Raw genomic sequence first — 16,933 nt, 5'->3', positions numbered from 1 at the left:
GAATGGAAGAGGCGGGGTTTATTTCAGCTGTGGTTGGTTGTCTACATGAGAGAGCCAACAACAGCGGTCTTACTACGTGTCAGCATTGCCGTAAAGAGGTTTGGACTGACAAAAAAAAAAAAAAACTCTGAAAAAAATGTGACAGTTTTTCAGTTATCTTAGTCTAACAACGCAATTTATCCAATATCTAGTCTTAACAACAATAGTTAAAACGTTGTATTAGTGTTAACTAAAAAGGGGGGAAAAAAAAATACAACTTTTTACGACAAGCCGTAATTGGATTTGTGTTGTGGATGTGTAAGAAAATGTCTGATGCTGTGGTTCTTTCTTCACTGAAGCAAGAACTATTTGAATTTAACAAAGGCATCCTTGTAACTGGCGGAGCAGGGTTTATGTACGTATACATTTATGAATACATTATTGATTAATATGTGGAACATTGGCTAGTTTAGTTTTAAGAAGAAATCGTGTAGGCAGCCTAGCGTACAGGTAGCACTGTCAGTACCTTTTCAAAATGTAGTCTGTAGTGTTAAATAATCGTACTGGTTTTGACGCGTTTAACAATACTGTCACATACACATACCCCATATACGCACAATGTCAGTTTGATTTATCGACGCAGTTCTTTTTAGTTTGTGCTAAGAATGTCCAAACCAAGTTTTTATCACAAATCGACATGTAGCACTTTAAAATGTGACTGTGTGACAGACACAGGCAGCGCCCTAGGCTATAGCCACATATTCTCTTGCTAACAATTACCTGTAGTTTCTTGTGTCTAGATATGTTTAAAACTAAATGGTGGCCTAAGTGTGAGTAGTTTGGGGATAATAAAGAATACGTTAAACATCAGATACATAGGAAGATTATGATGTAGTACTGTGTTTTTATTTTATTGTTACGGTAATATAAAATTGCTTCCAAGCAAGTAGTACAATTCGTAATAGCGTACTAAAATTACAGGAACAAATTAAGATGTCATGAAATTATATATATATATATATATATATATATATATATATATATATATATATATATATGGACTATTGAGTGTGCAAATAATCTACTATGGCCGCATTTCAAGTTTCATGATTGATCTGTGTTGATGACCAATGTATAACCTGATCGATGGTAGTAAAGTATGTTGAGGCTTTTTACTTTTAACTATAGTTCTGGCCATGTCAAATCAGCAAATTACCATACTGGAATGAGTAGAAAATAACAGGGTTGCATTAAGCTAAAATATCCAAAATTAAATGTTAAATGGTGATGCTTTGACACAAAATGATCCAAAAACAGATGAAAGACTAAGTAGAATCGACAGAAATGGATAGTATATATTTTCCAGGTACTGTAAGTGGTGAATGTACATTCTTACTCACTCTACTTGTTTATACAGTGTTTGGGAGTTATTAGGTATTCTTCTTTTAATGTAAAACTGCATCTTTCATCCACAGTATAGTGGAGTTAATATCAGCTAAGTTTTGATAAGTTCTGCATTTCAACTTAGTTGATTTTTTCTGGATTCTGAAAACATGATGCCATCTTTTATAGGAGATTTCTTTGTAGGAGTTACAGTACTCATTATTTTGATATGTTTGGTTAATTTCCAGTGCTTCTCATGTGGTTACATCCCTTGTTGAAAAATATCCAGACTGTCTCATCATAAATCTAGACAAGGTAAGAGTCCTGCACCATCTCGTAATCTAACACTTTGTATCCTTTTGTTGTGACGACAGTACACTGGTTTGTGCTCACCAATACAAAGACATTTTACATATGTCTTACTAATATAAAGACACTTCATATAAAGCCTACACTATGGATGTCTGACAGTAGCTGCACTGGAAGAGCAGCTCCTGAGCTCAAATGGAAACACTTTATCAAAGACTTTCATTTTAAAAAAAGTAATTGCAACAGTAACCGTGTAGAATCTTGCAAACATCATAAAAAAGCAAGGAACTGTTAAAAAAAATAATAATAAAAAAGAAAGAATTTGAACTCTTTTAGGTTCTACTTTGAGGGCTATAGCTAATGACAATACGGGAAAGATTTACGGGCAATTCCAGCGCTATGGATGTGACATTCCCACACAAAATGTAACTTTGTTACCATACACAAGGAGTCCTTTAATTAACGAAACACTATAGGCTATATAGATAAGGTGTTTTTTTAAACTATGTCCTGTTAAAATCCCATGGTTCAAAGTATATATATATATATATATATATATATATATATATATATATATATATATATATATATATATATATATATATAATATATAATATATATATGTGTGTGTGTGTGTGACAGAAATGGACAAGCATTGCTGGGTCACATGTTCTCAAAAGTTTGTGTGCAGTATACTCGTGTTTTAGCACATTGCCTAACTAGCGGCACTGCACGGTGCTGGACATTTTACTTAGGAGGAGCGTTAACATGAACAGAAAAATGTAAGGTCAGCAGATGAAAGAAAACACTTTAATACCCGTTAAATAACTGACACGATTTATTGGTATTGTGATCTGCTTATATGGCCTCATGACAATGTGCTATGGTGCCCTTTAGTGATTACAATTTGTATTTTGCCTGTGCATGATTTTTTTCCAATCTCATCAAACTTACTACCAGTCAAGTCCTTAACAGTCACTTCCATAACGCTAATTTGGGCACTTACTATTTAGAAAGGGTCAACATTTTTTAGTGCATAGCATACATTTTAAAAAGAGAAAGTTTGAAAAAAATATAATGTAGTATACAACTTTTATAATAAAATTAAATTATTAAAAAAAAAAAAACTTTACCAAGAAAATGTTATGGATGTGACATTTGGTTTTATTTAAACACCATTATTTTGAATCACTGTGAAACAAACATGTTCCTTTATCCAAAGAAAAAATAATATTAGTAACTTGGTATTACATACCCATAGAGTCAAAATTTAACTAAATCATCTATCCTACCATTGATAACTAAAATATATGGAAGACAGACTTCTGAAAAAGTTGCTTATTTTAACAGTAACTTTAAATGGCTGTAAAGAAAAGGCACAACAGAAATAATACATCATACATAAATAGACACCCTTTAGTCAAAATAGACAAAGATATGTTTTTGATAAATGCAGCTTTTATTTTTCATAGCCATGGTCACTTTATCATGGAATTGCCCTTATGGAATTATTAGACTAAAGATTTTCTGCTTGGCATGTGAAATTCATTCTCACAAAACCGCAGTATTTGTATCTTAACCATAAAGGAAGTTTTCCTTTGAAATTATTGTATATGGCTAAACCGCTGATGCTGTAATGTAAGAATCTATTCATGGTCACATGAAGTTTTAAGATACAAAAGATTGTAGATCTTTGAAAGCCAATAATATTTTTCTCCATAGCCAAAGACATACTTATAATGTGTATGCGCCTCCATTTCATCTTTTCCACTTTGTTAAAGGACATTGGGCTAAAGCACTGGACGTAGGTCAGCAACTCTGACAATAGCCAATGTTACCAAGGTAACACGGTAACATGTGCCGGTTTATCCAGTGGGTGGCAGAGGGACAGTTGTCAGCTACTTATGTTAATAGTTTAGAGTTCCTAAACATTTAACATTTGTCATAGTTCATTTATATTTCTTTCACAGTTAGATTATTGTGCAAGCCTAAAGAACCTTGAATGTGTGGCTCAAAGAACAAACTACCGATTTATCCAGGTAAATATAACCACTGTCATTTTTCTTAATGTTATAAAGAAAATAAATATATGAATTAGCCTGTAAACTGTTTAACATCATTACAAGGTATATATATGGAAAAGGCCGCCAATCACATTACTTTTATAAAGAGGTGTTTGTTATTTTTATTTTTTTGGTTTTGTTTTGTTTTTTTTTAAGTAGAAATATGCAGGTTACACTTCCAAATGCTTGGCAGCAGTGCTCCAGATAAGGTTTTGGCTCATTGACTAATTTACTCTCCAATTTAAACACTGTGCGTAAACTGTATTTTGCAACAACTGTAAAACGCAACAGTACCTTGAAGTCACGACTACTTCCAATAAATGCAGTACATGCTTTAATGCTAACTTGTAAAGTTCGCATTAACTACAGAATTACATTATATTACCTGTAATGTTAATTTGAACTACTGTACAAAACATGGTCTATTTAGTCCTGCTTTAATAATATGAATAATATTATAGTCTGAGAAGTTGCTACTGCATTCACAGTTTTCACTGGAGCAAAACATTTGCAATATACAGGTATATACTACGTTTATGAAGTGTAATTTGAGCCTGAAATGAATAATTCAGTTTGGCTGTTATCCAAGCTAATGGCTATATGCATTTCATATGTTGATTTACAGTAAACCTATTTAAGTAATGCATCATTTCCCCACAGGGTGATATTTGCGATTCATACTTTGTTAAGCTTCTGTTTGAAACTGAGAAGATAGACATTGTCCTACATTTTGCAGCTCAAACGCACGTAGGTGAGTATCACAAGTATTGCTTAAATCATAAACTGCTGTGATCCTTATAGTAAAAAATACAATAAATATAGCCTAAGTAATTCATATTTTATTTAGATTTTTCTAACAAAGAAAAACAAGTACCTGTTATAAATTGAAGTATTAAGGACATTTATAAAAACAGACACAACAGTGTGAGAAAACAGTTTTGAAAGCCTTGCAGTATACGCTGCACTAATGATTGATTTTAAACTCTTTTCATCATCTTGCAGATCAAAGCATCTGTTTATTTCAATAATGCATACGAGGAATAAATACTACAGTAGTTTGAAATGTGAAATTGATCACCTCCTGATTGCTGCCACCTTGTGGTTGTAATCTGCAACATTTAGAATCTGCTTTTAAAAATCCACAGATACTTTCATTCGAGATTAATACCCCTTCTCCACTGGTAAATCTGACCCATGAGGTCTCGGTACGGTACGGGTATGGGTGGTTCACTGGCTATTTGTCAAGCAGAGCAAAAACCAAACTGTGAAACTCCAGCCTCACAAGACATCTGAATCCAGGTGCGAGCCAAGCTGAGCCAGGGACAGGGGTTAAGGATTTTCATCATTACGTTGCATCAGTCAGTACACTCCACAAAGACAAACATGCCGGGCAGCGAGTGTGATGAGAGAAAAGTACAGGCTTGGGACTCTGAGGAAGTGCAGGCTCTAGTTTCTCTGGAGTCGTGCATCTGAAATGAGAAAGTTTATGCCTGAATTTCTGACGATTTGAAGCAAATGGAATTAAACCGCGGGTACGGTACACTTAACTCACACACTCAAAAACACAAAATTCTACAAAATTTCTCATCCTTGACCTTTATTATATTAATATAAAGAAAAAAAAATGTGGAAAATACATTCTAAACTTATTTACAAAAATACCTTAAAACACAATACAGCTGCACCATACATACAAAATACAGCTGCACCATACATACAAAATACAGCTGCACCATACATACACAATACAGCTGCACCATACATACAAAATACAGCTCTCGTTGCACTTGAACAGCTTCTTTGTTTTAAGCACCCAAACAAAAAACAACTCTAGAAACAACTATTCTTAAAGAGGATATCTTTGGCAAATCCTATTTTTAAAACCATCTTTTTTCCCCTTAAATAGAACTAATTGAACTTTATTAAGTCGATTATAATCAGTAAAATTTGTGGATTATAAACAAATTCCTAAATATATTTACAGAATATAGCGATACAAGATACAGCTGTACCATTGGTGTATTAATTTTTGAACACCATTTGTTTGTGCAGCTTTTGGCAAACTGAGTTATTTAATAACAACTGTCTCTTGTTGCATGTGACGTCAGTAGCACGGCTGGGCTTTGCAGTGGAGTAACAGTCCCGGCTCTCCTTAACCGCACTGCGAGGGCTCGGTACAGCCCCAGCGTGGCTCAGTTACAGTGGAAAAGAGGCCTAAGTCACATGAGTTAAGGAGCTGCTCTTCAGTTCTAGTAGCCTGCCATAGGTATTTGTAAGACAAGGTAAATCAGCCCTGTCTTATAGAAGAAGCGCCAGCACCATCTCGTGATCAGCCACTTTGTATCATTGGCTTTGATGGCAATACAATATAAAGACACTTTAAATATTAGGATTGTGGCGAAACTCGTATTTTCCGAGTAATTACCTTTAAGAAATGTGAAGTTCTTAGGTATTGTTAATTCCTCAACACAAAACAATGCGGTCCCTTGGTTTCCTTATTTACACAATTGTTATGTTTAAACTAACTAAAACTCCTTGATATTTTGTAAGCAATTATTTGTCTTGCCTTTCTTTTGTCCTTTTGATATGAATAATTTTTTTTTTCACTTTCCTTAGTTTTCTTAGAAACGCGTCATCTGTGCAGTGAATTGTGGGATTGTAGTCCTGGGCAAGGTGTTCTCTCTGATTAAACTTGACAAAGACATACATATCCTAGGCGAATCAGTTGCACTTGATAGTTTTCAACATATTTTCATTTTCAGTTTATGGGCTCAGTACGACAATATATATATATATGTCTGCGGCCTGGATGAGAGGAAAATTAGCTTCCATTCGGCTTTTAAAACACTCAGTGTGGAAGTTAATTGCCATTGATTGGTACTTAATTGTAAAAGTGAGGGAAGGGCAGCTTTTCTTGTTTTGAAATCAACACGTTCATAAAAAGATTTATTTAATAGCTGCCGACAAATACTTCGTAAAGGTAATTACTCTGAAAATATGAGTGTCAGCACATCCCTATTACATATGTTTTACTTATATAAAAACACTTTACATAAAGCTTACATTAGGGATGTCTAAGACAGACAAGTAATATGAAAGAGCAACTTCTGAACTCAGATACAAAGCAATTGAAAGCACTTTAACTTATCATTGAAACCAAAAATAATCACAACAACCACCACGCAGAATCTTGCAAACATCCTGAAATGTTAAGGAACAGTTAAAAAAGAAAAGAATATGTCATTTGACGATATTTAAGGTTTTGCTCGAGGGCTATACACAGTAGCTAATGACAATACTGGAAAAATGTATTAGCCTAAAAGAAAGCAGACAGGTTTTCTACTGGCATGTGATATTCCATCTGACAAAACAGCAGTATTTTGCATCTTAACCGTAAAGACCCTTTTCCTTTGAAATTATTGTATATGGCTAAATTGCTGATGCTGTAATGTAAGAATCTATTCATGGTCATGTGAAGTAATGTTTTAAGATACAAAAGATTGTAGATCTTCAAAAGCCAAAGGCGTACTTGGAATGTCTCTGCGCCTCCATTGAATCTTTTCCAGTTTGTTAAAGGACATTGTGCTCAAGTACTAAGGTAAAATGGTAACATCATGTACCAGGTTATTCAATGGGTGGCAGAGGGACAGTTGTCAGTAAAACACATAAACATTGTCAAGGATATCCATGTTGTACATATGTAGCAGTGAAGGCTCCTTAGAGGAGGTAAGGGAGGCAGTTGTTCCTCAATTTCAAAGTGTGGGGAAAAAAAAGTCTTTCGGCAGTTAAAAAATGAGAAAAACCACTAAGAAAGTGATTTCTGTAATTTGTAATTGTTCTACTGAAAAATATACCAGACCAGAAAAAAAAAGAAATCCATCATAACGGTAGTACAAACTTAAAAACTTAACAAAGTTAAATACGAAGCCAGCATGTTGTTGACATGCAAGGATGATGGGAGTTGTAGTTTTCGTCCGTATTTCTGCTGATTGTCAGCGTGTACCAGATAAACTACTATTCCCTGACGACACTGCGCACCTATATGCCTGTTGCATTGTGATACCACTGCCTTTCTCTGGGAACAAATCTAGTTGTTAGTATTGTTTTTTTTTTTCTCTGTTAAGTGTTTGTTTGTAAGTTTGTTTTATATTATTTTAGCCGTGCCCCAATGCAGGTAAACTCTTTCACTTTCTTTTCGCCTGTACAGTATATGATTATTTTCTTGGTCATTTAAGTTTAGCAAATTTAAGTCTATACAGGATGTGCTTGATTTTTGTCTACCTTTCTCCTTCTGTAACAGCTTAGAAAATATTTTATGCAAAGTATGTTAGTGAGGTGGTCTTGAAATCAAAATGCTATATCAATGTTGTATTCAGTGCATTTTTAAACATACGCTGGCAATGTGTAACAGTTAACTATATTAGAATAAACTATAATGGGCTACTGTTTTCTTTTCTTTGTTGGCTAGTAGAGAAAATGCGTTTAACAGCCGAATTGAGGTAAAACCTGTTTAGACTGCGCTTGTAGATCTCTTGATCTACCCCTCCCTACTATGCACTGGACGTCCCTGATCTACGCACCACGTTACTGGATCCTCAGCTGATGCACTAACCTTGCACTATTGCACTATTATTATGTCATTGTAGATATAACCTCTTGTAATCCTAACTTGTTGCATCCTATTTCATACTGTAGGACACATTCAGCCTGCCATTATGACATTATTAGTGTATCATGTTACATTTAAAAATAAACACAGTTATATCAAGCGATTTAAATTCTTAGTGTATTTAACTAACATATTTTACTGTAATCCTCTTATTGTAAACAGACCTTGGCATTGTGAAGAACACAAGTACAGTTTTAGATACTTGTATGTTACAAGTGCAGTTTTAGATATAACTTCAGATTGATACCAAATAATCTATTTGACGGTCTTTATTTCTCTCATTTGTAGATAATTCTTTTTGGTGTTCTTCGGAATTTACAAAAGTGAATGTGTATGGTACCCACGTGCTAGTGAAAGCTGCACATGAAGCTGCTGTTGAGAAGTTCATCCATGTCAGCACAGATGAAGTTTATGGAGACAGCATAGAGGAGGTGGGATTTTTAAGACAATAATTGATATTGGATTTCATTTAGTGTGCTCAGTGTTCAGCCTACTGTATATCTGTAAACTAGCATCTTTCTAATTTTTAAAGAGATGACTGGTAGTTCTCCCATTCAACTACAAGGCTGCCAGGACACATTTGTTATGTTTCCTATTAGTGTTGTTTTATAAATTAGGGTTTAGTATTTAGTATCTAATCTGGTTATAATTGATTAACACCTGGGGGGTGGGGGTAACTGATCATTATTAATCATTAGTTATTTTCTGTGATGTGACAAGAACATATGTAACAGAAAATAGAAATAACTAAATAAACATGTACTTATAGGAATTTGACGAATCGTCACCTCACAGACCAACAAATCCATATGCCGCATCGAAAGCAGCTGCAGAATGTATAGTATTGTCATACTGGGAAAAGTACAAGGTAAGCTTGTTATACTGGTTAACATGTGGTACTGTTCGGGTGACATTTCTGCACCAGTACAAAGTTTGTGTCCCCATATTTCATTAGAAAGGAGAACAAAAACAAAATGGATGCTCTAACCTTGCAAAAAGAACTTACACATAAATTTTAAAAAAGTTCTGATTTGGTACCTTGTACCATTTTACCATTTATGTATGGCAGCGTTGGGCAATATCTGCCTAATTTAAAATCTATTCTTAAAACACTGCACGTTTCTTCCTGTTTCAGATATAGCTGGAAGACATACAATGCACATTTTCAAAAACTTATGTTAATTATTTAAAGTAATTATTGCAGCAATCTTAACTATAAAATAATATACCCATGTTTATGAATGAAATATTATTCATTTATTTTTTCTTTAAGTTCCCAGTTATAATTACAAGAAGCAGCAATGTTTACGGACCCCACCAATACCCTGAAAAAGTATGTTCAAAGTTATATAGAAATACATACAAGTTCATTTATTTAGAATATCAATAATACATTTTTATTTTCTTACACATTTTTTTAAGGTCATTCCAAGATTTATATCCTTGCTGCAACATAACAGAAAGTGGTAAGCAATGTTATGCCATGTACAAAAGACACGTTTTCATGTAAAAGATATTATACTAAACAGTAGGTTGGTGTGACCCATTTTTTCTTGGTAATGACAACTTGACATACCTGTTTAAAGCTGCCAAGTAACTTTTGAAAAGCCAATATATCATTTGCATACAGTGTATAGTATCTTGATTCATTATTAACATCTGTAATTGAATATTGAAAGTGAAAATTAATGTACAATTAGAAATAAATCAAGTTAAATATAAAGATAACTGTAAATGCTAAATCAAGGCTACTTTTTTCATTAAATGTATATGATAGTTTAAATGGTAAACAGCTGTTCCAAAAGTTTTAGCGTTTTACCTATACAAAATGTATTACATCTTTTATGTGGCTGTACATTATTTGAAGAGAAAATTGTATTGTAAGTTGAATATTGATCTATTCGGTTGTCTATAAAGTTCTTAATAACAAAGCCTTTTATATTGCTAAAGTTGTGTTGTCAATTTCCTGATAGCTGCATCCATGGCTCCGGGCTACAAGTGCGCAATTTCCTTTATGCTGCTGACGTCACAGAGGCCTTCCTCACTGTTCTGGAGAAGGGGGCCCCTGGAGAGATCTACAACATGGGAACCAAATTTGAGCTGTCAGTTCTGCAGCTCGCCAGAGAGTTAATTCAGCTGGTATGAGCCATTGTGTTTTTTAATGGTATTTTATAGTATGTTTTATAGTTCATTGTACAATAACTGTATGCCTAAAATGTTCAGTTTAGTTATAACGCCCTGTAGAATTGCTTTCAGGTTTTGAGAGGGGGGGGGGGGGGGGGGGGGGGGTGTCTTTATTACTAATGGCCAGTTGATTGTGTTTGCAAACCAGTTATTGTTTTGACTAATAAAAAACATGAATGGCATCACTGGAAAGTTAGTTTTCATCTAATACCTGATTACCAATGGGATTCATTTGTCATATGCATACAGTGCCGTGAAAAAGTATTTTCCCCGTCTGATTTTCTGCATTTTTGCATATTTTTGACATTGAATGTTATCAGATCTTCAACCAAAACCTAATATTAGATAAAAGGGACCCTGAGTGAACAAATAACACAAAAATGTGATACATATTTCATTTATTTATTAAAGAAAGTTATGCAACACCCAATGCCCCCGTGTGAAAAAGTAATCGCCCCCTTAGACTCAATAACTGGTTACGCCACCTTTGCTTCCTTTAGTTATTGATTAGTCTCTCACAGCGCCGTGGAGGAATTTTGGCCCACTCCTCCATGCAGAACTGCTTCAACTCAGTGACATTTATGAGTTTTCGAGCATGAACTGCCTGTTTCAGGTCCTGCCACAACATCTCAATGGGGTTTAGGTCTGGACTTTGACTAGGCCATTCCAAAACTTTAAATTTCTTGTTCTTCAACCATTCTGATGTAGACTTGCTTGTGTGTTTCGGATCATTGTCCTGCTGCATGACCCAGCTGCGCTTCAGCTCACGGACGGATGGTCTGACATTCCCCTGTAGAATTCTCTGATACAGAGCAGAATTCATGGTTCCTTCAATGATGGCAAGGCGTCCAGGTCCTGATGCAGCAAAGCATCCCCAAACCATGACACTACCACCACCATGCTTGACTGTTGGTATAAGGTTCTTACTGTGGAATACAGTGTTTGGTTTTCACCAGCATAACGGGGCCCATGTCGGCCAAAAAGTTCCACTTTTGACCCATCTGTCCATAGAACATTGTTCCAGAACTCTTGAGGATCATCCAGGTGCTTTTTGGCAAACTTGAGAGGAGCATTCATGTTCTTCTTAGTGAGCAATGGTTTCCGCCTTGCTACTCTGCCATGAATCCCATTTTTGCCCAGTGTCTTTCTGATGGTGGAGTCATGAACACTGACCTTAGCCGAGGCGAGAGAGGCCTGCAGATCCCAGGATGTTGTTCTAGGGTCCTTTGTGAATTCCTGGACGATTTTACGCCTTGCTCTTGGAGAGATTTTGGCAGGACGGACACTCTTGGGAAGATTCACTACTGTCCCAAACTTTCTCCATTTGGACAATATGGCTCTGACTGTGGTTCAGTTGAGCCCCAGAGCCTTAGAAATGGCTTTGTAACCCTTTCCAGACTGATAGGCATCAACAACTTTTTTCCAGAGGTCTTCAGGAATTTATTTTGTTCGTGGCATGATGTGCCTCTAGAACCTGTGTGCTGACAACTTCACTCTGATGGTAAGGACCAATGTTAGTCAGATTTATATTGGGCAGGGCTGGCCCAAATCAGGCCTGGTTGTTAACCAAAGTATTCAAACAGCTGACTCTAATTATCCCTTTAATTGGGTTGAGTTAACTAGGGGGGGGGGGGGCAATAACTTTTTCACACCTGAAGATTGCATGTTTGATTATCTTGCACACCAAACAAATGAAAGAAGCACCAAACTTTGGTGTAATCTTTTTCTCTCAGACTCCCTGTATATACTACTACAACCCACAAAGAAATCTGACAAAATACAATGTGAAAAATGTGCAAAAATGCAGAACATCAGACGGGGGCAAATACTTTTTCACGGCACTGTATACACAATGTAAGAATCTTAAAATATGTTTTTAGTTATTCATGAACAGTCCATAATAAATATAATAACAATAAAATCATTCCAGTTATTATATATCCTAAAAGCATATACACTGTATATAGAGTGTGGACAGTTTCAGTACAAAAAGATTGGGCATTTTCGTATTATGCATGATAGAAGGTAATACTATTTTTTACACTGGTAATGGCCTTGTGTTCTTCAGTCATGAGGAAAACACAAGACCTTTACAAATACTATGCATTTAAATTGATAACTTTTAAAAATGTATATTTTTAGATAAAAAAGATTGCATCAGACTCCGAGGCTGAACAGTGGCTGGATTATGTCATTGACAGGTAAGGTACCTGTGGCTGGATTCACAGACCCCCAAAAACACTAATCTTGGACGAGCTTACATAAAATATAAAACATTCTAGTAGATTAGTAGTGCTATGCAGTAGAGAAGTTGAATAAAATATGACAGTACTGAATGTTCCTGATCAAACAAGACAAAAGATTTTAGCAAGCAACCATGTATAATAGTAATTATCCTAATTAAGATTTAAAATCTCTGTTTAAATTGAATAGTATGTATATTGTTTTCTCATATAGACCGTACAATGATCTGAGGTATCCAATGAATTCAGAAAAGCTGCAGAGACTTGGTTGGAGGCCAAAAGTATCATGGAAGGAAGGAATTGGAAGAACAAGTATGTGTGATTTTGTGTAGTGCATTAGAACATCAATTTTTTAAAAAAAGAGAATTTTAACATTGCGTGTAAATCTTACATAAACAGGGGCTTGCTCTTTTCTATTACTAACTCATTAATGGCAGTAAGCAGTCACAAGAAACAAAAATGTATTTGATCTAACAACAACTTCACTTTAACTCCTTTATGTAGCCATTATTATTACTATTATTATTTGTTTATTTAGCAGACGCCTTTATCCAAGGCGACTTACAGAGATTAGGGTGTGTGAACTATGCATCAGCTGCAGAGTCACTTAAAACAACATCACACCCGAAAGACAGAGCACAAGTGACTTTCTCAGGGTCACACAGTGAGTGAGTCAGTGAGCCGGGATTTGACCTGGGGATCTCCTGGTTACAAGCCCTTTTCTTTAACCACTGGACGATAGCCTGCTCGCATGACACCACTGACAGAAGAGTGTCTTTAGCACAGAATATTCGATGTACAGAGCCAATGTCCTAAAATTTACAAATACCATGCTAAAATTCCACTTGGTTAAGGAAAACAAATTGTTGTTATTGTAAAATTTTCATTGACTTTATTTATCTTTTTAGTTGACTGGTACAGAGAAAACTTCCACAACTGGCAAAATTCAGAAAAGGCTCTGAAACCGTTTCCATTATCATGTTCCTATCCTGAAAAATGAAGAGTTTTGCTCCAGTGGACCCATACGGAATCCAAAGAACCTTTTAACTTGTAATTGGATCAATAAAATGAAGTTGCATTAAAGGAAGGAGCTTAAAATAACTGTAAAGATAAGAGATTTATTTATTTTGGGTAGTTCTATTTTCACTGGCGGAAAAAAAGTAGACCTTTTATTATCTATGTCATTTATATCATGTTTATACTCAAGAATTCTTAATAGGAGTCAACTGGACACTAAGCTGTATTTGAACTGTAGAAACTAATGTGCCAAGCAGTGCAGTCGGCTGCAAAACTTTTGGAATTTAAAGCCTGGTATCAATACTATTGTGTCTTAATTATGAAATATAAATAAATACTGTGCACTGAGTACTGTGCATTTTTAAACTGTTTCTTTTTCTTTTTGTAAGATTCCCCTGTTATTTTCTGGCAGCCTGTGTGCTTCCCTCTTCATTGGAAGCTCCAGTCCTTCATTGAGATAGCCTGGACAGAAAAGTTTATAATGCATGTGGTGCTTGGTAAGGGTATCTAAAAACTGATCCTGAGCCAAAAGATCATTTATTCTTTAGAAAAGTGTAGCATAGCTCCTGATCACTGGGCGCAGCCATGAGTAGAACTGGTGAGGCTTGATGCTAAAAGGGTAGACCTCTGCCTCTCTATCCAGCAGTTCATTCAGACATTGGTACTATAGCTCAAACAACAGCTGTAATACTAAAGCCCATCTCACAGCTGTCAATGGCAACCCTTTTCTGTGGATCATTTACTAGCTTATCCTGGGAATGCACTTAGAATGGTCCCAGTGAGCATTCTGCAAAGCCTGCCTTCCTTAGATGGTTGCTTACTTGTTCATCTAGGTTTGTTGGCTTGCTTATTCTGTATATATGCTGTAGGCTTTCTGCTGTAGCTGTGAGCGTAAGAGAACAGAGATTAGTTAAGACAGTCAATAAAATTGTAAAAAAAAAAAACCTAATCCCAGAAGATGCATTATTTGATTGCTAATTGAAATCTGAAGTGGAGAGGAGGATTTCGAGTAGCAAGACAGGAGGTTTTAATGTGCTTCTTCCTAAAACAGGTTGTACCTGTATGGATTGGTTTATTCCTTGGTAATTTCTCCAGCCACATCAAACATTTGGTATGCAAAAATAGCACCAGTCTGGAACAGACAAATAATCATTAATTATTAGAAGCACCGAAGAGACTATTGTTGAATTACACTATGTAACACAATTTTTGTTCCTGGGTAGTAAGTGTTATTTCCTAATTGCTTATGCCTCAAAAGTATAGAAAATGGCTATTATTCCCCACAAACTTTGCTTTTGTGACCAGGACAGTGATATTTTGAAATTTACCTATTTCCAATGAGAAAACGAGCAAATTTGTGTCTTTTCGTCAGAAAAAAACAACATATGAATCCAAATTGACATGTATTTATACTAAAGTAATACAAAAATGACTACAGAAGATTTAGAAGTGAGTAGTTTTTCGAGATTTACGATTATACTGTAAATCACTTTCACGAATCAGCCCCCAAATGTAGTCTCCCATCATGTTCTCGTTATACTGTCCTTGGTAGCGGCGTTCAAAGTCCAGTATATCCTGGTGGAAGCGCTCGCCTTGCTCCTCCGAGTACGCTCCCATGTTCTCCTTGAATTTATCAAGATGAGCATCAAGGATATGGACTTTGAGGGACATCCTACAGTCCATTGTGCCGTAGTTCTTCACCAGAGTCTCAACCAGCTCCACATAGTTTTTGAGGCATAAGCAATTAGGAAATAACACTTACTACCCAGGAACAAAAAAAAAAAAAAATATTGTTACACAGTGTTATTTGAACATTTATACTGCAGACAAATGACAGCAGATTTTCTTTTGGGGTGAAAAAAGCATGTCATGTTTTGTCAGGTGAGATATCTATCAGTTGTGTCAAATGAAAAACACTATTCAAAAGAGTGGTACAAAAGCAGTAACAGTGAGTTCTAATATGGTCCAATATCAGTACACCTAGGTGTGTTGTTAAACAGCCTAGCCCTGTGGATGTTGGGTCATATTTAAACACCTTTTAGTGTGTTATTGCACTTCTAAAATGGAACCCTCCACCCCTTTCAAAGTGAATAGGTTGTCAAGAGAATCATGGCGTGATTCTGTAAGTTCCAAAAAAATGCTGGTATCGTGACACTTGTAGCCAATAAGATTGCTCAGTCTATTCTTTGGCATATTATAACATGGTCTTTAAAAATCCTATTTTTTGATTGGTTGATTAGAGTTCTGAGCCATGGTTTTGTCTCAGCGGGTTATTTTTTAAAATGATAATATAAGAAGAATATAAAAAGTGTTGCCACATTTTCTACACTTAATTGAAGGGGTTTATTTGCCAAATAGTTTATAGGCTAATCCCTATTGTAAACAAGATTAATTCACTTACTCAGTGTCATAGTAATCAAGCATACACAGATACAGTAAACACTAATTAGTCCACATGTCACGAAAAATAATAGCAATAATAATTTGAAATAAATCAAACGCAATAACGAAAGTATACGATACAATTGCATACATACAACAAAAACACTATAGAATTGTTACTGGCTCATTGGTGTGAGGCTTATTTTGTGGATGAAGACTATAAGAATATTTTGCTCAACAGCACAACAATCAGTCAGTTTAATTATAACACTTTATTAAACTTCAAGATCAGCATGCAATACGAAAAAGGCATCAATGCGCATAGTTACAGAAGAGTGCAATCTTCATTACAGCTCCTGTGATTTTAATTACTAGTGATTGTATTGGCTTACATCCCACAAAGTAATAATAAATACATTTAAAACAAATACTTGGGTTATTTTATCTAGTTATTTATCCTCTTTTATTATTGTGTGTCATGGTTTTTCATGACATACTCGTATCTTGTTTATGCCACGAATATTACAAAAATATAAGATACTAGCTGAAGTACCCGGCGTTGCCTGGGGAAATTCAATATTTCAATATTTCATGCATGACAAATTGGGGAACGGTAACCTTATGGTTTCCTATAAGTTACCGTTCTTGGGTGTCGCACAATGCTCATGGGCCCCTTTCCCTTTTTTTAATTTTCTTTTTTTTTT

General features: G+C 35.3%; 1 protein-coding gene across 2 annotated transcripts; it reads left to right on the top strand.

Moving 5' to 3' along the window:
* The first annotated feature begins 30 nt into the window (after nt 1–30).
* On the top strand, nt 31–14,213 carry LOC117405221 (dTDP-D-glucose 4,6-dehydratase-like). Of its 2 annotated transcripts, none has more exons than XM_059029819.1 (12): nt 31–98; nt 1,611–1,677; nt 3,642–3,710; nt 4,395–4,485; nt 8,692–8,834; nt 9,173–9,271; nt 9,677–9,736; nt 9,826–9,869; nt 10,377–10,542; nt 12,730–12,788; nt 13,045–13,142; nt 13,739–14,213. In XM_059029819.1, the coding sequence occupies exons 1-12, from the start codon at nt 46–48 to the stop codon at nt 13,828–13,830; spliced, it is 1,041 nt and encodes a 346-aa protein (XP_058885802.1). In that variant the 5' UTR covers nt 31–45; the 3' UTR covers nt 13,831–14,213. The 2 variants fall into 2 exon arrangements, with proteins under 2 accessions (XP_058885802.1, XP_033863990.1); XM_034008099.3 differs by lacking the exon at nt 31–98 and adding an exon at nt 108–394.
* The last annotated feature ends 2,720 nt before the right edge of the window (nt 14,214–16,933 follow it).

The sequence above is a fragment of the Acipenser ruthenus genome, chromosome 9, assembly GCF_902713425.1.
Source record: "Acipenser ruthenus chromosome 9, fAciRut3.2 maternal haplotype, whole genome shotgun sequence".
NCBI classification, from domain to species: Eukaryota; Metazoa; Chordata; class Actinopteri; order Acipenseriformes; family Acipenseridae; genus Acipenser; species Acipenser ruthenus.
Note: the sequence above shows the minus strand (reverse complement) of the source record. Positions and strands in the feature narration are given on the sequence as shown.